The sequence below is a fragment of the Staurois parvus genome, unplaced genomic scaffold (genome assembly GCF_062004578.1).
Source record: "Staurois parvus isolate SC_StPar_1 unplaced genomic scaffold, SC_StPar_1.0 ptg000154l, whole genome shotgun sequence".
Lineage (NCBI taxonomy): Eukaryota > Metazoa > Chordata > Amphibia > Anura > Ranidae > Staurois > Staurois parvus.
In genome coordinates this window covers 20,026,103-20,050,097 of record NW_028317950.1, presented here as the reverse complement: position 1 = coordinate 20,050,097, position 23,995 = coordinate 20,026,103, and the positions used below count along the sequence as shown (strand labels likewise).

The 23,995-nt window shown below is 41.6% G+C and overlaps 1 protein-coding gene across 6 annotated transcripts in view; it reads left to right on the top strand.

Moving 5' to 3' along the window:
• LOC149463604 (methyl-CpG-binding domain protein 1-like) overlaps positions 1-10,908 on the top strand; it is a 71,817-nt gene extending 60,909 nt beyond the window's left edge. For all 6 annotated transcript variants that reach the window (XM_089675178.1, XM_089675179.1, XM_089675177.1 and 3 more), the window contains 3 exons: positions 414-515; positions 602-682; positions 8,314-10,908. In XM_089675178.1, the coding sequence (XP_089531304.1) occupies positions 414-515; positions 602-682; positions 8,314-8,760 (630 nt within the window). In that variant the 3' untranslated portion in view covers positions 8,761-10,908. The remainder of the gene's footprint in view (positions 1-413; positions 516-601; positions 683-8,313) is intronic.
• The last annotated feature ends 13,087 nt before the right edge of the window (positions 10,909-23,995 follow it).

Below are 23,995 nucleotides of genomic sequence, written 5' to 3'. Positions count from 1 at the left end.
TCATGGCAAGTCAGTTTTTGGGACAGAGTCAACTGTAGGGAGCCAACAGGCAAAACCTTTGACTAAGTCCTCTGCCTGCTTTTTAGAATTCAGGTCCTCTTTAAGCTGCTAAATTTGGCAGTTGTAGTACTATAAAGCTCTAAAAGGATTTCACATTAACTGGCTAGTCTGCAGAACAGTGCTCATGGTGTGTCAGGACTTGATTTTTCATTTCGGAGATCTTGTGTTTCTGGAGATCTTTAATATACTGAAAGTCCATGAGTTATCATTTATTGGCTAGTTTCAAAGAAGGTGGCTTTTGTAGCTTCCTTGTAGCAAGGAGTTTGTAACTCTGTAACATGGCCACAAATCACCCTGGGTTTACACCCTGTTGGGATTATTTAGTGGTTTCCTAACATGTATTTTTGTTGCAGGATGGTGGTGGCTGGATCATTGGCAAAGTGGAGACCAAACCAGTAAAACAGGAGTGCAAAGAGAGTGACATAGTTGTACAGGAAATTCAAGAAGAGCCTCTGGTAGGCTGTATTTTTGATGCATTAGTACGAAATTGCAGCTTTAAATCTTCTTTTGCTAATAGTTTGCATCCTCACAACTGTTACAGAATCTTCACTGCCCGGTGAAATCAGAAGAGTTTATTGTAGAGACGGACGACGTAGAGGCAGCTGATGAGAGCACTCCTGTGGTTAGTTGGAAAATTTGTCTTGTTTTATTTTTTGTTCATTTCTGACAATAAAAACAGCATTAGCGCTGATACTAAATCTAGGCAAGTGATAATCTCTGACTTTCAAAAGATGAGCACCGGAACTGTTAGTAATATCTTGTATATGTGAAAATAGATTGCCTTCTGCAATTATATACATTTTGTTAAAAAAAAAAAAGTTGTGGGGTTAACCGCTTGCCCACTGCCCTATAGCATAAATACTGGTACAGGGCGGCAGGGCTGCGCAGAATCACGTGTGTGTATATATGCGTGATTTGCATTTCCGGGTAAGGAGCATGTGCTTTCCACCCTACCAGTGCTTTCATTAGAGGCTAGGCATGTCAATTACTGGGTCCCAGCCAGAGATTCCCCACCGGCACCCGCCGTTCGCTGTGCAAAGCTGATTGGTGTGAGACTTGTGTGTAAATAACACACATCTCTCTCCTGCCGGCAAAGACATGTTCTTTTGTATTGCTCTGCACAGCAGGGAAATACAAAACAGCATGTCTCCAAGGTAAAACAGCACATAGTTAACCCTTTGATCACCCTAGATGTTAACCCCTTCCTGCCCAGTCATTAGTACAGTGTCAGTGCTGTTTATTAGCACTGATTACTGTATTAATGTCACTGGGGATGTCAGTGGCAGTTCCCACCCAGTGTCAGAATGCCCGCCGCAGTCCCACTGTAAGTCGCTGATCGCCGCCATTACTAGAATAATAATAATAATAAAAAAAAATACAAAGTCCAGTATATATACCGACATTTTCAGACTCTATAACTTTCACGTAAACCAATTAATTTACACATATTGGGATTTCTTTTAGCAAAGGCATAGCAGAATACATTTTGGCCTAAATTTATGACGAAATTTGATTTTTAAAATTTTTTTATTGGACATGTTTAGTAGCAAAAAGACAAGAATATTTTTTCAAAATTGTCAGTCTTTTTTTGTTTATAGAGCAAAAAAATAAACACAGATGATCAAATGCCACAGAATGAAAGCTCTATTTGTGGAGAAAAAAAATTACATTAATTTATGTACAGCATTGCATGACCGCGCAGTTGTCAAGTAACACAGCGCCGTATCGCAAAAAATGTCCTGGTCAGGAAGGTGGGTAAGTGCTCTGGAGGGCAAGTGGTTAAGAGGAGCAGCCAGAGTTGGAACATTGAAAAGTAGATGTTTAAAAGGAGAAATGAAGGAAAGATCTTTGTTCAAAACCAGTCGTTCTATTATATGAAGCTTGTTTGTCTAGAGAATACTGGTTAGCTTTTCATCCACCATAATGAATTTAGTTTTCATTATTTCAGCCATTTCAATTTCTTTATCATACATCCTGGGACATAGGGTATCTTCATATATGTAATTATTGAGTTATGCTGCCACCTTCCAGATATTGGCCAGTGGCAATAAGAGACAGGAAATCCCCCTCCTAGGCATAACCCCTCCAAGACAGGGGATGCTTCAGTTTCTTAGGTGATGGGTTATGTCTTTGCACTGTCTGCACACTAAACAGCTGGCTTCTCAACTTTGCACAGGGAATGGTACCCAAGCACCACTCAGGATCCGCATTGGCAACCTGTAATTTTGCCAGTCGTCACTGGACTCTGGGGGACGGGACCCTGTGCAATAATATATTGCCTTATGGGCCCACAGGGTGCACCAAGATGTGATGGGTAAAGCCCCCTTTCCTGGGTGGGACTGAAATGTTAGTGGGTTTTTTCCTTTTTCCCTAGTTTATTTTACATGTTTTTTCCCCTGGTTTATTTACACTTCTCTTTTTTCCCCTGGTTTATTATACATTGTATTTTCCTTTTTGTTTTCACTGTAAACTGGCTACCTACACAATAGTGGTATTTAGGGACAACATGGGAAGCCCCTGGCACCAGATGCATTCATTTCTTGAGGGGATAGGCCGTGTTCTCATGTGAAGTACAATCGATGACACAAGCAGCAGCCAAACAGTGCTATAGGACTACAGGTCACACCCCAAGTCCATACAACGGAAACCTAACAGCAGTTATCCTACTGGGTAAGGCAGGGCACTGGCAAAAAGGTAGGAGATTAGTACCCTGGGAAACCAGTGCACTGGTGCATTTTTGCACAGTGCCCCCTTGGACTACTATTACCAGCAAGAGTCCTTTTGTAAACTGATGGTAGGCCATGTCCTGAGGAGTTGATTTAGGGGGCAAGAGGTTGCAGATTTCTTTCAGGCAGGAAAAATCCTGATCATAGCTCCTCTTGCAGTGTATCCCCTAGGAGGTCAGTTTTTTCCATGTGGCTCTGACTCCATTCCACATGTCTGGACTTTTAGCGCCCTCTGGGCACCTTCCTTCAGTTTCTTTGTGTCAAGGGAGGAATTTTCCCCTGCCATTCCATCACCAGCTTTCCAGAATACTTTCTTGCTTGGATTGTCATGGTCGCAAGCAGAAGCATTCTCCCTTCTCTCCCCCCTCATTAATGTAGGAAACAGTGAAGGATGAGAATATTCTTGTAGAAGGGAACGTGGAAGAATTCTCATCTGAAGAATCTACTCCAGAGGAACTCCAGGGTCAGGTTTTTTCTCAGACTCAAAAGGCCTTTGAGTGAGTTTTCTCGTAGAAGTGATCTGTACCAACTTAATGCTGCTGCTCCCCAAGTCCTCTACTCCAAATCTTACAGGATTTGAATAATGGGTTCCACCAACAACAGCAACAATCCTTTCTGCTTCATCCTCATTTGAAACATGTTTTGTACATGGAACTGGGCTTGGCCTGAGAAGGTGTTTGCTCCACCTAAAAGGTTTGCTCAGCAATACTCCATGAAAAGTGAGTTCACTAAGAAATCCTCTCCTACAAGACTTTGGCAGTCCCAGTATTAAAGGACAGATGTTTGGAGGCCTTATTTAAAGCTTCCTTTGACTTGGTTGGGGCTGCTCTATTGCCAGCAATTGCGGCTCTAGGAGTATGCCAAAGCCTGAAGGTTTGCTCCAGTTGCATGATGAAAGAAAGTAATCCTGGTAGAGGGGATACTGAGGAGAGCAGAGAGAGAAGATGATTTGTCCGTGTGCCTTTAGTTTTTCAGTGGATGCCTTAAAGGATTGCATTCAGCAACTTTCTCAACTAGAGGCTTGCCCATGCATATGCACAAGATCTTTTGGTTAAAGTATTGCTCAGTCGAGTTGCCCTGCAAAAAGCATGTCCAACCTTTAAAGGGCATTTTTTGGTTTGGTCCAGCATTGAATAATTACATTCACAAAATAACTGGGTAAGAGAGCCCTTTTGCATACAAAATATTATGAGGTATGATCTCCGTACAGTCTGTACTGATGTTGAGCTTCTTTATGTGCTATTTTGTATATGTTGATTATGATTTGTGGTACAGCTTTTGTCTTTTTCTTACATTGTGACTTTAAAACATTTATTAAAGTTTTACAGTTTGGATGGCTTGATTCAGTACAGTTGGGGGTGGTCTCTCTTCAACAAGGAGATTTCCTGCCATATGGGGATATTAAGGATGCACTGCATGTGCTGATTTTTCCACTTCACCAACGGTTTCTTTGGTTTGCAATGGAAGAAAACAAAATTCTCAGTTTATGGCCCTGCCGTTCGGCCTGCTTACTACTCCCAGTGTATTCACCAAGGTATTGGCCCTTGTCCTGGGACTTCTGCGTACTTATTGTATTTATAATATTGGCCACCTGGACAACGTACTCGTGAAGGAGTGCTCTGTTCCACTGCTATAGGCCAATGTGTCTTAAACAGTGAAAACTCAGGGGAGGTTTGGATGTCCTGACCCAGAGGTTGGAATATTTGGGCCTGAGCCTGATGCTAGACACAGTCCAAGAGATACCCTAAGAGTATTTATCCCTTACGATAATAAATACCTTGTTCTGAGGGCTCAAATGGAATTGCTCAGATAAACCTCTTAATTTGATTTTGCATGAGGGTTCTGGGAAAGATGATGGTCTCCTTCAATGCAGCCCCCTTTGTTCCTTTAAGTTGTGGGTTGCATCTTGGCCTTCCTCCATTTTGGAGTCGATCAGGCTTTGTATGTGAGTATGATCAAGGGTCAGATTTTGGCATCATCCGTCCTATTTTAGAGACCAGTTTCTGCATATTCCTTGGTGCGTGCAAGTTCAGACTCCTTTGACTTTGTGGGACCTTAATTCTGATACTTTCTGTATTCCATTTGAACCAACCCATCCAGGATATTCCTTTGGTTCTTTTTGTCTATGAAAGTTATTTTTCTGGTAGCCATTACCTTGGCTCAGAGAGACTCAGAATTGCTCTTTCCTGTTGGGAACCATGGCACTTGGCCATTCTTTTTGCCTAAGGTTGTTTCTTAGTTTCAAATTAACTGGGATATCATGTTGCTTTCCTTCTGTCCCAAGCCTCCATGGAACAAGGTTCTTCATACATTGGTTGTGTTTTGCGCTATCGGGTGTTAACCTGAAATCAACTTCTGCAATTTGTCAGTTTGATTCCCTCTTTGTATTTTCTGAAGACCCAAGGAAGGGTCACACAACTTGCAAATCTTCCCTTTCTTGGTGAATTCATCAGCTTATTGATCAGGCATAAGGGCAAAGTTGCAGCGTTTTCGGTGATGGCTCATCCTACTAAGAGTATTGGTGCCTCTGGGGCTTTTAATTGTCAGGTTTAGTAGGTCAGTTTTATAAAGCTGCTACCTGGTCTTTGGTTCACACTTTTACAAAGTCTTACCATGTGAATGTTCAAGCCGCAGAGGATGCTACATTTTGTTGGCTAATTTTGCAGGTTGCTGCATGAGGTTCTAGCCTGTTCTCGTTTGTATGTTTGGGACAGTTGGCTTGTTGCCACCTTACTCATCCCCTCCTATTCATTGCTTTGGGACTTCCCAGTTGTAATAGATATGACGCTACCCTATGTTGGGGGATGTATGATAAAGAAAATTGGATTTTTCGTTTACCTGTAAGTGTTACTTTTGTTGGAGTACATCACAGGACACAGGGATCCCTCCCCTCTTCCTTTGTGGTTCATGGCTTGCTACAAAAATTGAAAGTGGAATCACACCCAAAAGCAAACTGTAATTTTATTGCATCTTACCAATCCTTAGATGTGGTGGCTGCATTTGTTTGTTTTTTTTTTTTTTCTTTTTTAGACTTTCTTTCCTTTATTTTCACCTGCCAGTAAGTCTTGCTTGCAATGATTAGCTTTTATTTATATAGGAGTTCATCTTCAATTTGTTAGTGTATATAAATCTGCTAGTACACCTAACCCTCCCCTCCCCCCAGATTAACAATGCTGCTGTCCAAAGGTGTCTCTGTTGCTCCTTCAGCAAGTGTTTAGGCACCGTAAAGGCTGAAAATGTGTTACTGGCAGGACCACCAGGTGACAACAGAAGGTAAAAAGTCTAAAAGAAAATGAATGCAGCCACCACATTTAAGAATTAGCACGCTGAAATATATAATCTTTTTGTTTTTGGGTTTAATACCATTGGAAGCCTTGGCTAGCTGGGAGAGGTTGTGCCTAACTGGAAATTTCCTGTCTTTTTTTCAGTGTCTGGTTACCTACAGTCAGGTCCATAAATATTGGGACATCAACACAATTCTAACATTTTTAGCTCTATACACCACCACAATGGATTTGAAATGAAACGAACAAGATGTGCTTTAACTGCAGACTGTCAGCTTTAATTTGAGGGTATTTACATCCAAATCAGGTGAACGGTGTAGGAATTACAACAGCTTGCATATGTGCCTCCCACTTGTTAAGGGACCAAAAGTAATGGGACAATTGGCTTCTCAGCTGTTTCATGGCCAGGTGTGTGTTATTCCCTCATTATCCCAATTACAATGAGCAGATAAAAGGTCCAGAGTTCATTTCAAGTGTGCTATTTGCATTTGGAATCTGTTGCTGTCAACTCTCAAGATGAGATCCAAAGAGCTGTCACTATCAGTGAAGCAAGCCATTATTAGGCTGAAAAAACAAAACAAACCCATCAGAGAGATAGCAAAAACATTAGGCGTGGCCAAAACAACTGTTTGGAACATTCTTAAAAAGAAGGAACGCACCGGTGAGCTCAGCAACACCAAAAGACCAGGAAGACCACGGAAAACAACTGTGATGGATGACCAAAGAACTCTTTCCCCTGGTGAAGAAAACACCCTTCACAGCAGTTGGCCAGATCAAGAACACTCTCCAGGAGGTAGGTGTATGTGTGTCAAAGTCAATAATCAAGAGAAGACTTCACCAGAGTGAATACAGAGGGTTCACCACAAGATGGAAACCATTGGTGAGCCTCAAAAACAGGAAGGCCAGATTAGAGTTTGCCAAACGACATCTAAAAAAGCCTTCACAGTTCTGGAACAACATCCTATGGACAGATGAGACCAAGATCAACTTGTACCAGAGTGATGGGAAGAGAAGAGTATGGGAAAGGAACTGCTCATGATCCTAAGCATACCACCTCATCAGTGAAGCATGGTGGTGGTAGTGTCATGGCGTGGGCATGTATGGCTGCCAATGGAACTGGTTCTCTTGTCTTTATTGATGATGTGACTGCTGACAAAAGCAGCAGGATGAATTCTGAAGTGTTTCGGGAATATTATCTGCTCATATTCAGCCAAATGCTTCACAATTCATTGGACATCGCTTCACAGTGCAGATGGACAATGACCCAAAGCAGACTGCAAAAGCACCCAAAGAGTTTTTTAAGGGAAAGAAGTGGAATGTTATGCAATGGCCAAGTCAATCACCTGGCCTGAATCCGATTGAGCATGCATTTCACTTGCTGAAGACAAAACTGAAGGGAAAATTCCCCAAGAACAAGCAGGAACTGAAGACAGTTGTAGTAGAGGCCTGGCAGAGCATCACCAGGGATGAAACCCAGCGTCTGGTGATGTCTATGCATTCCAGACTTCAGGCTGTAATTGACTGCAAAGGATTTGCAACCAAGTATTAAAAAGTGAAAGTTTGATTTATGATTAATATTCTGTCCCATTACTTTTGGTCCCTTAACAAGTGGGAGGCACATATGCAAACTGTTGTAATTCCTACACCGTTCACCTGATTTGGATGTAAATACCCTCAAATTAAAGCTGACAGTCTACAGTTAAAGCACATCTTGTTCACTTCATTTCAAATCCATTGTGGTGGTGTATAGAGCCAAAAATGTTAGAATTGTGTCGATGTCCCAATATTTATGGACCTGACTGTATATGGGGTGGCGAAACCAGTCATAATGGATATGAAGATACCCTGTGTCCTGTGATGTACTCCAAGAAAATTTTAGATAAACCAAAAATCCCATTTTGCTGCTGAAAAAAGATATTAAGAAATGATTAATGCTATGTTTTAGTAAATCCTGTATCCATAGAGGCTTCTCTTCTGTCACTGCTAACTAGGACTTGCAAATGAACATTCTCAAAACTATCCACAGTTAGCAGTTCTAATAGAAATTTCTACTTTGCTGTAATCTCATAGTCAATCTCAGTGTTGTAAAAAGGAAGCGCTGCAAACCTCTTTATTTGCTCTATTTTTTAGACCTGACTGTAATGAATAGACAAAATATATTCAAAACCACTATACATCCCTGTAAAAAGTGGCTTTCCTTGAACCCTCATATTAATTTCTTGTTTTTCATTTTTGTTTTGCAGATCACGCAGATCTTCAGCTTAGGTTCCTTAAATGCCAAAAGCATCCTGGTTCCGGTTCTGCAAGAATTATTGGCGGAGCTAAACGAGATACCCTTGCCAGCCCATTGGGAAGTCTTGACTGACATAGGCCCCACCTTGCAGTTGGTGCAGCGGTCGAAAGCCTCCACCATGGCAGAGACAGTCGTTCACATTCAGCCAGAACTTCACTTTCACATTGTTGTCAGAGAATACACTGTACCCTCCCTCCACGAACTCTACGAAACTCACCCAAGCCGGCTTACCACTGTGGATGATGTGGTGGAGCTAATCTGTGATCTTGAAGCTTATCGTCCTTGTGCAGGCCTTCCCAGACAAGGGCCTCATTCTCCAAACTGCCATGTACTAGTGTATGGAGAATGGTGTCCAGAATGCAGCCTAAACCCCTGGCCTTCAGGATTTGTTCGCTGAGCCAGAGAAGGTGGTGGATGAGCTGGAGCTCAGGGACAAAAGTACTGCTTGTGAGATGTTCATGAGTGAAGTGTTTTGGATTGTATGTTCAGAAGGATACAAGAAAGCATCTGAATCTGAGACCTTCACCTAAGAAGAACCTGTGTAATACATAATAGCAGTGGTTCAGTTTTGTGGATCATTTACCCCCTTTACCATCACATTAAACCACACTGTACTACCCTGCTGGAATTATAAGCTGTATGCATAGGTAGATCATATGTTAGCCAAAGATGAGCCAGTGATGGACCTTATGGTTGTCCAATAGGTAGCACGGGTTTACTGATGGAAAATTCTGTATAGTTTGGAATCCAAGCTGAATGTAAGGAGATTGGATTGTTTTAGCAAATGGTCAGTCCATAATTGGGCACCACCAACATGGCAATGAATTGATGCCTCATCCATCCCAGTTCAGTACCGTGGACCAAATAAAAGCCATGTCTGTAGAAATGGAGGTTTTAATGTGTTTGGGCTAGCTTAGCCAGTGTTTGGATACCTACTGTGGACAAAAAACTTAACTCAGGGCTGGACATATCCCAGGAGTCAGGTAGCCATTAAGCCTATAAGTCACATCTGATGTCCTATCTTTGTTATTGTTTTTTTATTTTTTACCAGTTGAAATATGGTTTTTAAAACACAGCCCTCTGCTGCTTTAAACTGCTTAGTGGTTCCTAGATTGGACTAACTGACTCCTGAATTCTGTATTAATTTGTCCATCCCTGGCTTAAGGTCGCCTCTCCAGCAAACAAAGAGTATTTGTAAGGCATAGTATTGAAACTGTCAGTTGTGTACAGGCTCTAGAATATCCACTATGTTGCCTGGAAAATGTTCAGATTTTGGAAGAGTTTCTGGGGGAACAGTAAACACTGCTCCTAACCTGTGACTGTATGGTAAGTTGTGTGGTGGTGTTTTTTTTTTTTTTTCTCTCTCTCTGCAGTTCACAGTGTAGTTTAAAAGGGATTCAGGTCATTTTAAATTTTTTATTCATAAATGTAAATGATCTTATTGGTATGTTCTAATGTTTTAAAAACCCTTTTATATTTATATTTTACAATTCATTGAAACAGCCATATTTGCTGATTACATATATAGGGTTTGCTTATTACATAGTAATGCTACGCAGCGATTGTGCTTTACTGTTCCTCCCTCACTCTGTGCTGGTCTGTCAGTCTGCTCAGACTGAAATCGGTGGCTTTTCCTGTGATCTTGCCATTTGTTCTAAACTTGCTGCTCTGATTTATGCATAACCATTACATAAGGAGAATCTGAAAATCTTTGTGAGAAATAGTCATGAAAATATAAAACAGCAAAAATAAAAATAGCCACAGTAAAATGTTACTTTTAGGTAAACGTAAAAAAAAAACTCATGCACTTTAGTTTTTTCTTAAAGACATTTTCCAGGAAAGAGGGTATCATCTTTTTATTTACTTACAGAATGGGCATTCTTCAGCTCCATACTGTCTTTGAGAGAGCTGTGGAAGGTGTCAGGTCTGATCCCTTATTTGAGATCAGCTTTGCTGAGATGGACATTGACTTGGGAGGTGCTGCCATGTATATAAGATGGGTATCGCACACAGCTCTTGTTTTGCACTGAGACATTAAAGAGGTCTGAGTAATGCCCAACATGACTAAATAGAATGTAACGTTGAGTTCATACTAGGCATTAACTTGTAATCCCCAATCTGAACCAGAAAATCGTTCCCAATGCCTACATTTGTTTGGCCAGGGAGCCCTAGCTGACCTGATGGCTAACCATTAAACTCACCCGTATACCCAAACACTTAACACTTGAAGGACCTTTCCTTTTTTGTAACTATTGTCTTCTGGTAACTGTGTTTGGTTAATTCATGTAAGTATGTTTATTTTTTTTAAATTTAACATACTGGTATTTGTCTTTTAAGTATAATGGATTTGGGACAAAATATAATGTTGCCAGGGGTGCTTGACCATTTGAAGTATTGTTCGTTAACGTGTAATCTGTATACACACTCCTCACAGTGTTATAGTTTATCCCAACCCTGTCACTGTTAGTTTTGCTGTTTAGTTTCGTCTGTGTGTAAATGTAGAGAACATTTCAAATATAAGCATATGTAATAAAAAGTAAGATCGGTATACTGAATTTTATAATTAGGTTCACACATTAACTATATACAGTTATCAGATCACAATTTGTTTTGTCATAGTTGTCTCTTTAATCTGACCTCTACAATGAACCGAAAACCTCCTCACTAACACTTGATACTTATTCCTGAATAAGGACAGTCAGAAGGCAAGCAGCTTCTGCTGTGTTTTCTCCCTTGGACCCATAAAGGCTCAGTAAATCCCATTACAAAGAATGTAATCTGGTGTTGAAAGCAAACTTTATTCATTTTTTTACTTATTGATAGAAACTTAAAAATCCAGGTACCTTGGCCTGAAGAGCAGTCTACAATAAGCAATTAAAGTGATTCGGGCAACTTTTTTTTCAAAAAGTTTAAGATTGCTGAACAGAGATCTTAATGGCTGAATCTTTAAACAAACATTTAGTAGCTCTCCGGGACCTTTTGCCAACTTTAACCAGGGCTTGCTACAAACCTGCTTTAGGGCTCATTCACTTGTTTATGCACACAGGAGTTACAATGTCTTGTGCAGCTGCAACCAGAAGCCTGCTAAAAATAATTGACTAGAATGGCTGTGTGTGAATCTTCCCGCACAACTGAGCATTTCCATCCATACAGGGACAGACGCATGTGCATCTGGTCCTGTATACTTGGGATTTGTGGGAAGATTTGTACAGCCTCTGTGTCTGTCCGCCTTTCATTGATTTTAAGGAAGCTGCTGGCAGTGGCTGCACTTAACATTATAGATTTTAAAAAATGGACCGCGCTAAGGTCACAAATTGACAAAATAAACTGTGCAATCTTTAAAGTGATAACAATGAGCAAAATACAAAAAAATATTGTTATTCAGTCCCAACATGTGATTAATTGGTGCAACAGTGCTGTATCTTTAACTGTGATACTCCATACTGAAATGACAAGTGCTTCACTGTGTTCTCATTGGTTCCCCACATAGATGTAAACTCACCATCATTTCATGACCACCTATCTCGAGGTAAGTCGCACTTGCTTTTTGTGACTATCCCCGTATTCAATCCGATCCTGATGGCCGATATTCCTTCGCCCTTATAACCGTGGTTGCGGGTGGTAACCAATAACTTCCCACTAGATCTGCATCAATGTTTGGCAACTCCTCTCCTCCACAGGCAGTATTTCATATTTTCAGCATAAATCAAAACAAAACCAGACATCGCATAGTGTAAAACTGTAAACTTTAATATGGGGTCAAACAATAGAAATACCACTCACAAAAAAGTGCCTTTCCTGGCACTAGGTGTATTCAGCTTTGCGTATTATGAATGGGAATTAAGTTGGCTGCCGCGTTCCAGCGTACGTTCCAGTGTGTGTTCCAAATACCGGAAGTGACGTCAGCGGAAGTTGCATCATAAGCCCTCGACGCATTTCGACCAATAGATCGTCTTCAGGAAGTGTCTGGTTTTCTTTTGATTTATGCTGAAAATCTAGTGGAAAGTTATTGGTTACCACCAGCAACCACGGTTATAAGGGCAAAGGAATATCGGCCATCAGGACCAGATTGTATACTGGATAGTCCCAAAAAGCGAGTGTGACTTACCTAGAGATAGGTGGTCATGAAATGACGGTGAGTTTACATTTATGTGGGGCACCAATGAGAACACAGTGAAGCACTTGTCATTTCAGTATGGAGTATCACCGTTAAAGATACAGCACCATTGCACTTATTATTCACATGTTGGGACTGAATATTAATATTTTATTTGTATTTTGCTCAATGTTATCACTTTAAAGATTGCACAGTTTATTTTGTCAATTTGTGATCTTAGCCCGGTCCATTTTGAAATATATAACATTTTGTGTTTATATAGGACTGATGTTATATAGGTTTCTTATAGTTAATTCTTTCATACCTGTGTGAACTTAGCCCATACATTTCACAGGAAAGCTTTTTTTTTGTTTTGTAATAAAATTCATAGCTAAGCTCTAAGACCGGATACCTGCAGACTGAATTTTCAAGCTTGGAGGTATAACTTGAACTTTTTTAGGTTTTATGATTTTATAGACAAGTTTTCCTGGGCTTATTTTGGAGAACTCTAGAGCCTGTACTGACATAAAAAGCAAGAGTCACAATTTTTACAGTTAAAGTTGAATCCCAGGCAGTTCTAAAACTCTATGCCAGTTATATATTATTGCAGCCCCCCCGTCTAGGTGCTTGGCTGTCATGCTGACCTGCTGGCTTCAGAAATTGATATTTACTTCCTTTGTGACTCTTAAGGGGGTGATTTACTAAAACTGGATAGTGCAAAATCTGGTGCAGCTCTGCATAGAAACCAATCGGCTGCCTTTTTTTTTTTTTTGTCAATGCTTAATTGAACATGCTGGAGTTAGAAGTCGATTGGCTACCATGCACAGCTGCACCAGTTTTTGCACTCACCAGTTTTAGTAAATCAACCCCAATGTATTAAAAATAAAAGATCAGCTTGAGAGCCAGGCAACTAGAATTATAAAGAAAGGATCTGCAAAGGCAGTCCCCATGTTTTTCTCATGGTAGGTTTCCGTTAAATGTTTTTTTACAGAATTTTACAGAAGCACACTGAGTCAATCAGATCTGCTTTGCACAGTGTTTTCTGACACTGAACATGCTTACGCAATGGAAAAGTAAAGCAATTACCATATAAATGCGCTACTGCTCCTACATTGCCTGGCCAGCAGGCTAGAGGTGCATCCTTGATCAAGCTGTATTGCTTAAGTGCATTGGAGGGTCGAGTCCTGTCTGTACTGTCTGGCAGGGGAGCCTTGATTAAAAGGTTTTTTTTTTTTTTTTTTTCCTGAATCTTTTGGCAAGTAAAGCAGTTCAAATATGTGCGTATTTGAGCTGTGCTGTTTGGCTGCTTGCCTGGAGTTCACTTTTAAGTTCGCTGCCCTACCTGACAGTATGAAGTTTGCTTGTCTAAGCCAGGCATTGGACTTTGCCACATTTCAAGTAGTATAATCTGCTCTTAAAGAGTTAGAATGGGAGCACAGTACATTGTACTAATGTGACCTATTGTTGATATATAGGGCAGAGTACCATAATACCAGTCTTTTCAAATGGCATTTGGGATATATTTTTTGCTTTGTTTTCTACACTGGAAGTAACTGAGGCTGGGCCACAGGTGTAAAGAAATTAAAGTTCTACAATATTCTTTACAAGAAATCAATTTAATATTTCGCTTTAGTTTTTATTTTATTACCATTGCAATGGTTGCCAGACACAAGTTTAAAAAAAAAAAAAAACTGATCAACTTTGGTCTTCCTCCTACACTGTTGTGCCCAAGCGTACCCTAAAAGTTTTGTCTCCTTATAGCTCTTGTTTAGAAAGTTTGCTGCTTTTTAAATAAAGAATGTTCTTTATATTTGCAATAATGCACAATGTTGTCTGGTTTGTACCTAATGTTCCTGTTTGTCAGAGACCAACCAATACTGTAGCTATGTACTGTGAGGAAAAAAACAGCACTATTCTCTGTGCTTTTCTGTAAGGCTGCTTTTGCAGATGATAGGAAACCATCCAGTTGCTATGTCCTTATGTCCAAAGGACAGAATCAATTTATATTGGTGTTGATACATTGAAATACACTTGTATAGTTATACTCTGTAGTTGGCTGCTGTCTTTGCTTTGTAGCTTTTAGACTCCTTGAAATACAAGTTGTAAGACACCAGTGGCAGTTATTGAGAAGTTTTGGTGGTTTTATCACTTACCTATTGCATGTGCTTTATCACAGGCCACAGGCAGTGTAGACATTACTTTAACAGTCATTTTGTCTGCGTCTAACTTCATGGAAAAAATGGGTAAGAGGAAGGCCATCTTCTCTGTATATTAATGTCATTACTGCTCGGACCCTAGAAATGTCCATGCTGTGCTGCACGTATGTAACCACTAGGGATCAAAAACTCCTAGAAGCAGGCATACACTACCATAAGCTCCGTCACCAAGCTGTGCCAGTGAGCTAGTTTTAATAAAACATACTGGTAGCTGCCACTTTTTGCCTCCTGCTACTAGTACTACATTTTGCCTCCTGCTACTAGTACTGCTATTAGGCTACATACTCTGAAGTTATAAGTCCCCAGCTTACTAAATAGCTGCTTTTTTTTTTTTGCTTTTTTTTTTGGAATGGCAACAAGACTGCTTCAGATGTAGCTCTTGGACCTTTCGACTGATGTCTGAGTTTTTTTTGTTTTTTTTCTTTTTTGTTTTTTTCCTTTTTATGAGCTGTCAGAAATACTGCAGCTATGGTCTTCTTTTTTTTTTTTTCAAAGCAATTCCTGGTCTACTGGCTTATTGGACTGGTCCAGCCCTAGCATAAGGTGCCCAGAGGAAACCGTTCACAACCTGAAAACATAATTAAAGTATCCATGTCTTCCTCACAAATGTTTGTTTTGCAAACTCCCCTTTTTCCTGTTTATGTATTTTTGGTAATGTACTGAATGCCTGAAGGTAAATGAGTGGATAGGCTAGGAACATTCACATGTATATATTAACAAATGATAAATGAGCTTTACAGGATAAGTTCACCTTTTGTTGCAGGAGTCTGTAAAGCAATGCACCAGCGATCAGCAGATTGTTGGTTCCATGCAGGTCTCCTGCAGACCTGTCAGTATATCTGTTTTTCCTGTACAAGCAAGCCGATACACTCTGACAGGCAGAATGAACTACCACAGTGCCATGGTAGTTTGAGAACTACAAGCTGACAGCCACTAAGGCTGTCGGGACTTGTAGTTTTGTCATTCACATTTTTAAATTTTGACAGCTAAAGGGGGGAGAAGATCCCCCGCTAGCTGTCAATGTGGAGGAGCGGGGGCCAGCCCTTTCATAACATGTTACACCCTGAATATGGGTGTAACATGTTATGAAAGGTGAACATGTCCCTTAAAACAAGCAACTGCTTACCTCTGTAGCTGCAGGTCCTGAGGAACAACTCATCCTAAAAGTTCATAGCAGAAGCACTGAAGTTCTTTGTTCTCTCGCTAGCTCACCTTCCCAACAATAATTGGGGCAACCTTCTAATATCTGAGTAAGCTGAGCTGCTGAGAGAAGGATGTCAGTGCTTGGCTGTGAAATTTGAGGATGAATTTCTCTAGTGTTTGAAACTGCTGAAGATTTGTTTTAAAGCTAATGCTTGGTAAGAATAAACACTTGAATATCCGTAGCCTTGCAAATCTATATTTTATATATATATGTATGTATGTATGTATATATATATATATAAATATATATTATTCGGACACAGTCTCAGCCCTAAACAGTAATGCATGTCTAACGATATAGGGCAGGAGAGTGAATGTTCTTTTGTAAAGAGCACTATAACCGCAGATGATTAAAAATCTGCACAGTAATGTTGAATTTCCTGATTGTACAGTATGACACTTTTTTTTTTTTTAACCATTACAACTGAATTATATGCAGCTACCTTCAGGTGACTGCAACCTTCTTCCTTTTTGCTATCCAGAAACGACCTCTTGTATAACTGCTACTCCCTGCTAACCTCAATTTTTGCTAGTGTCCTTGGGTGATGGACCTCTTCTGTCTGAGTGAAGCCAAATTTCTCCTATGGAAGCCTCTCTTCATAGCCACTGTGGCTCTTCATGCAGTTTCCAAATAGGTTGGGGCCTCAGCAGAGCCTTGGGACACTACCCAGAAACTACCTGTCTGAATATGCTGTGGCCAGCCTGTAATGTTAATTTTCACTAACGCCTATACAGGGTTTTCACGTAGTGCAATGCCTAGATAAGCTGCAGGGTGCTTTACAGGTCCAGGGCCATGGTCTACCTGGAGTTAGAGCCCTGTGTCTGAAGACCCTGGCAAGAATATGCCCATGTGGAGGGTGATGGCAGATTTGGGGTAAAAACTGCTACTCTTGTAGCGAGTACAGAGCGGAAACTGTCTAAACATTCAGCCTAGGGTGCCCAGTCCAGATTTCTCCTTTTGGTGTATTGGAAACACTGTCCACCCTTCAGCAGTGGTTACAGCACCTGTGCATCTTGCTACTTTCTCTGTGTATTGGGGTCTCTAGACCAACAATATTACCTGGTTCCCTTATTGAGGGTCTGATATTAGTGTTCTACTCTCAAAACTCCTATGTTATGGTGGCCCAGGGGCGGACTGACCATTTGGAAACTCGGGCACTGCCCAAGGGCCCGGGGTCAGTAGGGGGCCCCATGAGATGCCCCTGGTACCATTTTCATAGGCTTTTTTGAGTTTGGGCAAGGACACAGGGGCCCCATGAGTTGTCAGTCTGCCCCTGTGGTGGCCTACAAATGCTTATGCCACAGTATCCCCCCTCCTGCACCACTGATAAGAAGATTGTGAGTACTCCTCTGGGAACAAGACTGAAGACTCTCAACTTGTTCCTTTGGGTTCAAAAGTTTCCCAGGTGGGTCATCACCTCCCTCATACCAAGGGATTTTTTGGCATTAATAGACATCAGGGATGCTTACCTGTATGTTCCCATCTTTCCTATTCATCAACACTATTTTGGATTTGCAGTCGGCTATCAGTATTACTATGTCGTCCTTCCATTTTGGTTTGTCTGTGGCCCCTTGTGTTTTTACAAAGGTGCTTTCCCTGGCTTTGGCCCTGCTCCATGCTTAGGGGATTCATGTTGTGGTGTACCTGGATGATCTTCTGTTAAAGGATCAGTTCTCCCTGGCCCTGTCAGCAAATATTCAAAAGATGGTACAGATTGACAACCTGATGAAGTTATCGCTGGAATGGACCCTTTGCACAGACTGGAGGACAGGGCCCTGTCCAGAAACTTTATGCCGTGGAAAAAAAAAAACCTTCCATCCCTTCGTTCTCAAGACAGGGCCTTCCAGGCCCGGAGGAATTCCTCAGTTCTTGCTTGCATTTGGTTTTGTGTCTCATGGTTTTCTCTGTCAAGGCAGTGCCATGCGCCCAGTTTAACTCTAGACCATTGCATCTGAACGTTCTGGCAGCGTGGGACAGACTTGGGTCTTAAACCACCCCATGCATCCAACCTCCAAGGCCAGGTTGTTCCTAGCGTGGTAAATTTCCAACCCAGTGGGGATTTAGGGAAGCCCTTTCCTCCACAGTTAGAGGAAAGTCTCATGATTGATGCCAGCCTGTTGGGTGGGGGAGCAGTCCTGAACATTCTGTCATTACAAGGGACTTGGTTGTCGGAGGAAGCCTGGCTTACGTCAACATTCGGGAACTTGGGGTGATTCAGTTGTCCCTTAAGCGCTGGATTATTCTAAGGCAAAGTCAGCAGATGGGAATCCAGTCAAACAATGCCGCCAGAACCTTTGGCAACCATTAAAGAGGCACCAGAAGTTGTGCCTCTCTGAGGGTAGCAGACTTGAGGCTGTCTTGGACAGTACTTTGTTATAGTCCTATCCGCTGTCCACATCCCAGACATGGAAAATTGGCAAGTGGACTTTATCAATGGCGTCTGGATCTGGGGGATGTGCTCCTGCTGGTATCCAGATTGAACAACAAATTGGACAGGTTTGTTGCCGAATCCAGGGACACTTTGGAACTTGTAGTGAACACTGTTGTGATGCCATGGGGTCAATTCAGCCTGATCTATACCTAACCCAACCCCCCACCTCCTCCAGATTCTCCCTCTCCTACTTGGAATGATCGAAAAGGAGGGTCTTCTAGTAATTTTGATCGAGCTGGATTGGCCGAGGAGTACTCAGACATTTTGGCAGATGCTCTGTGGGTTCTTCTGGGTCATCGCAACATTCTGTCTCTAGGGCCAGCATTCCATTCGGCTTCTCAGTCACTGACTTTAATGGCATGATTGTTTAAGCCATAATCTTGAGGGGCATGGACCTTTTGGATTCAGCCATTTCTACCATACCATTCCAGTGAGCAGGCTCGCACACAGAACTGCGATCAGGTGCGCACAATCACATCCACAATCTGTGTTGGTGCCAAATGGCCTATTTAAAGGCTGTTTTATTTCAATATCCATGCTGACTGGTCTTCAGCTGTATCCTGTGCCCTGCTTGTATCCTGTGTATGACTTCTTTTGCTGAACCGGCTTGCCCCTGACCTGATCCAGGATCCTGCTTACACTTCTGCTCACCTGTTCCTGACCTCGGCTCTGCTCCTGATTCTGCCTATGCCTCTGTCCGTTACTGCCTGCCCTCTGCTACCCATGTTAGCCCTCTTCTGTCTCTGATTCAGCTCTGTTACTTCTGAGTGCCTGCCCTTGTCATCCACATCTGCTTCATGCCACAAGCCTGCTGGGACCCCTGACGAGCTACGCTTCCTGAACCTGTGGTGCATGTGGAGTGCCCCTTTAACCTCTGCTGGTCTGTCCTGCAAAGCTTCTGTTCCTAACTGATGTCCTGTCAAACCTTCTGAGCCTGGACCTCCAGTTCTACTATCAACATCTGCCGGCACCCATATTTCTTCTGTTTCACTCTCAGGGAGGCTAGGGCTGGAGATAAGAAAGAAGCCAACCTTGTCATTTTGGTCTCCTATCAGGTTTGTAACACCGACTCTCATAAAGTCTACCTACTTTGCTTGGTGCAAGTCAAGGAGCTTTCGTTCTAGAAAATACTCCATGGGACCTATTCTGTCCTTCCTTCAGTTTGGTCTGGACCAACATTTGGCCTTGAATACCATTAAGGGGCACATCTTGAATTTGGCTGATCTGTTTCAGAGTCCTTTGGCCTCACACTCTCTAGCTAAACTTTTATTCAGTGAGTAGCTCAAATTTCTCCACTTGTTCATTCCCCAGTGTCCCGTTGGGACCTCAATCTGATCGGCTCTTCAGAAACCATTGTTGGAAACTATAAGGGATATTCCCTTATTTGACTTTACCTGTAATGCAAGCCATAGACTGGTCATTTATCGGCAGACTTTGCGTCCGCTCGAAAAATCAGCTGATAATCACGCCGATAATGGGGCCAGCCCATCGGCTGTTTTTCGTGGATCTCCTCATTTATTTTTATCGGTCATGCTGTAAAATATGTGAATAATGGTCGTTTTTTGTGGACATGACTGGCAGTATCGGCAACCGGGCTGATCGATTTTTTTGTTTATTGGACAAAAATTCTGCCTATAAACGGCCCGTCTATGGCCTGCCTAAGGTGGTCTTTCTATTGGCTATCACCTCTGTGAGGAGGGTCTCAGTTAGGGGCCATCCTTGGCAATACTAATCATTGCTTAGTGTTGCCAAGGATAAAGTTGTCTTAAGGCTCAAGGCCTGCTTCCTCCGTAAAGTAGTCTACCTTCCACCCTAATCAAGGTGATGTTGTTCTTCCTTCCTTATGTCCCATTCTAAAACGCCCTAGGGAGATTTCTCTCTATTGTCTGGGCATTGTGTGCGCTGTAAGAGTTTACCTATCAACTACTATTACATTTAGGAAATCTCATTCCGTTTTTGCCCTTCCTGAAGGTTCCTATAAAGGTCTTCCTACCTGTGCTAGGTGGATTAGACACGTTATCATTGGAGCTTATGGTCTCAAGAATAGGGCTTATCCCTTGTCTGTTAAAGCACATTTAACCAGATATGTTGGCACATCTTGAACTTTTCAGTATTAAGCTTCTGTTTCTCAGATTTGCAAGGCTGCCACCTGGGCTTCTGTGAACATGTTTAACCCCTGACGTAATCCAAATATGCGGACTCACAGAACTGGGTTTTTTCCGTGGGGCATATTTACATACCTGTCTGCTGGGAGTGTGCTGCACAGCGAGCTCCCAGCACAAAGAGCGGGGTGTCACTGAGAGCCCCGGGTCCCGTTCTAATAATCGGGACCTGGGACTCCTGATTCCGGGTCACATGATTGCTGTGATCAGTCACTGTACAGTCCGGCTCCCTTGTTTTTTTTTTTCCCTCTCTATGACTGGAGGAGAGAGATGCATTGTATCTCTAACTCCTGGCATAGAGGGGGAAAAAAAAGTTTAAAAAAAAAAATATAAAATCAAATATTAAAAAATATCTAGATCAAGGTTTGATCTAGTTCAGTGCCATGGTAAGTGTTTGGGTTAAGGTCATGGTCAAAGGTCAGGTTTAAAACAATTGGTGTCAGTGTGTTTTAGGTAAACAAAAAGTGCACCTTTGTTTCTGGGCTGTACTATGGGTACAAACAACAAATAACATACACATATGTGGTATTGCTGCAATTGTCAAGAGCTGGAAAATTTAATTTGGGTTGTTCTTTGATGGTAGGTTATGGTAGTAACAAGAAACGGCTAAATTTAAAAAAAAATCTTTTTTTTTTACTATTTTGGGCCAGTTTTCCTGTGATAATAAAAAAAAAATCAGGTGATATCCATTACCATTTACCACCAAATGAAAGCCCAATATGTCCTGAAAAAAACAGGGTATAATTCAACTGGATGTACAAAGTAGTGATGATATGTGAGGTTTTACTAACCCATGTCAACGTTGCAAAATTGTGCTTAGACATTTAGATTTGTTTTAGCCTTAGTTGTGAAGGTGTTAAAGTGCTATTCTATCCCACCAATTCTTAGATGTGGTGGCTACATTAGTTTTCTTTTTCAGGCTTTTCCCCTTTATTTCACCTAGTGATCTAGTCTATAACACTTGTCATATCTTAGATTGTCTACAATAGTATTGCACACCTTTCGACAACTTCATTGTCAGTCTGGGGAGAATTTAGATGGACTTGACTAAAAAGTTGAAGCTGAACTCCAACACTTTATAAGCAGTTAGAGAAACCATTGGTTTTATTTACCTTTTGGAATAAAAGTTTGATATAAAAGAACAAACGCTGACCATTGTAAGCAGCCATGGCTGTGTTAAATGGCTTATCTCAACCCTCTACATTGTCTGGACAGCTTGGTCTGTTATATAAAAAAAAAAGTTGAAAAATAACATTTACTGATAGGCTCACCAGGTGAAAATAAAGGAAAATGTTCAAACAAGAAAACTAATGTAGCTGCCACATTTACAGAATGATAAATGGAAATTTAGTAAATTTTTGTTTTAAGATTTAATACCGGTTTAACTTTTACTGGGTGGATGTTTAAGCCTCCTTTGATACCAGTTTTGGATGGAAGGTGCTACAAGCTGTTCTCTGAATCTGTTAAGGCCTATTGCCCTCTTTATATCGGTCTTTTGTTTTTTTTTTGTAGCTAGTGATGTTAAAGGTTAACAGATTGCTCTATTTGGCAATGAAGAGATACACAGTCCTAAGAATACTTGCAATGGGGGTATGTGATCACTATATTTGTGGACTTGCACAATAGTTAACAATAGAACTTTATTTGGGTCAGAAAAGGGGGAGGTATTGGGACAAATATGAGCCGGAAAGATTCCAGCCTAGCGATTGGAGGGAAAGAGGACTAGGGGCAGATGATTTTTGTTTTGCGAGAAGGGTTGGGAATAAGGCCAGAAACATCCATGTGGCCTGGTCAAGCACATGGTCACCCTATTGCTCCAGAAGATAAATTATCTCACAGAAGTGAGTACACCCATCACATTTTTGTAAATATTTTATATCTTTTGATGTGACAACACTGAAGAATTGACACTGCTACAATGTAAAGTATTGAGTGTACTGCTTGTATAACAGTGGAAATTTGCTGTTCCCTCAAAATAACTCAACACAGCCATTAATGTCTAAACTGCTGGGAACAAAAGTGAAAATGTTCCTAAGTAAAAATTTTCAAATTGAGCCTAATTATCCATTTTCCCTCCCCGGTGTCATGTGACTCTTTAGTGTTACAAGGTCTCAGGTGTGAATGGGGAGCAGGTGTGTTAAATTTGGTGTTATCGCTCTCTCTCATACTGGTCACTGGAAGTTCAATATGGCATCTCATGCCAAAGAACTCTCTGAGGATCTGAAAAAAAAGAATTGTTGCTCTACATAAAGATGGCTTAGGCTATAAGAAAATTGCCAAGACTCGGAAACTGAGCTGCAGCACAGTGACCAAGACCATACAGCAGTTTAACAGGACAGGTTCCACTCAGAACAGGCCTCACCATGGTCGATAAAATAAGTTGAGTGCACGAACTCAGCGTCATAGCCAGAGGTTGTCTATGGGAAATAGATGTATGAGTGCTGTCAGCATTGCTGCAGAGGTTGAAGGGGTGGGAAGGTCAACCTGTCAGTGCTCACACCATACGCTGCACACTGCATCAAATTGGTCTGCATGGCTGTCATCCCAGAAGGAAGCCTCTTCTAAAGATGATCCACAAGAAAGCCTGCAAACAGTTTTCTGAAGACAAGCAGACTAAGGACATGGATTACTGGAACCATGTCCTGTGGTCTGATGAGATCAAGATAAACTTATTTGGTTCAGATGGTGTCAAGTGTGTGTGGTGGCAACCAGGTGAGGAGTACAAAGACAAGTGTGTCTTGCCTACAGTCAAGTATGGTGGTAGGAGTGTCATGATCTAGGGCTGCATGAATGCTGCCGGCATTGGAAAGCTACAATTCATTGAGGGAACCATGAATGCCAACATGTACTGTGACATACTGAAGCAGAGCATGATCCCTTCCCTTCAGAGACTGGGCTGCAGGGCAGTATTCCAACATGATAACGACCCCAAACACACCTCCAAGACGACCACTGCCTTGGTAAAGAAGCTGAGGGTAAAGGTGATGGACTGGCCAAGCATGTCTCCAGACCTAAGCCCTATTGAGCATCTGTGGGGCATCCTCAAAAGGAAGGTGGAGGAGCGCAAGGTCTCTAACATCCACCAGCTCCGTGATGTCGTCTTGGAGGAGTGGAAGAGGACTCCATTGGCATTCTGTGAAGCTCTGGTGATCTCCATGCCCAAGAGGGTTAAGGCAGTGCTGGAAAATAATGGTGGCACTTTGGGCCCAATTTGGACATTTTCACTTAGGGGTGTACTCACTTTTGCCAGCGGTTTAGTCATTAATGGCTGTGTCTTGAGTTATTCTGAGGGCACAGCAAATTTACACTTATATAAGCTGTACACTCACTACTTTACATTGTAGCAAAGTGTCATTTCTTCAGTGTTGTCTCATGAAAATATATAATTAAATATTTACAAAATGTGAGAGGTGTCCGTGAGATACTGTGTGTGTGTGTGTATATATATATATATATATATATATATATACACACACACACACACACACACACACACACACTATATTGCCAAAAGTATTGGGAT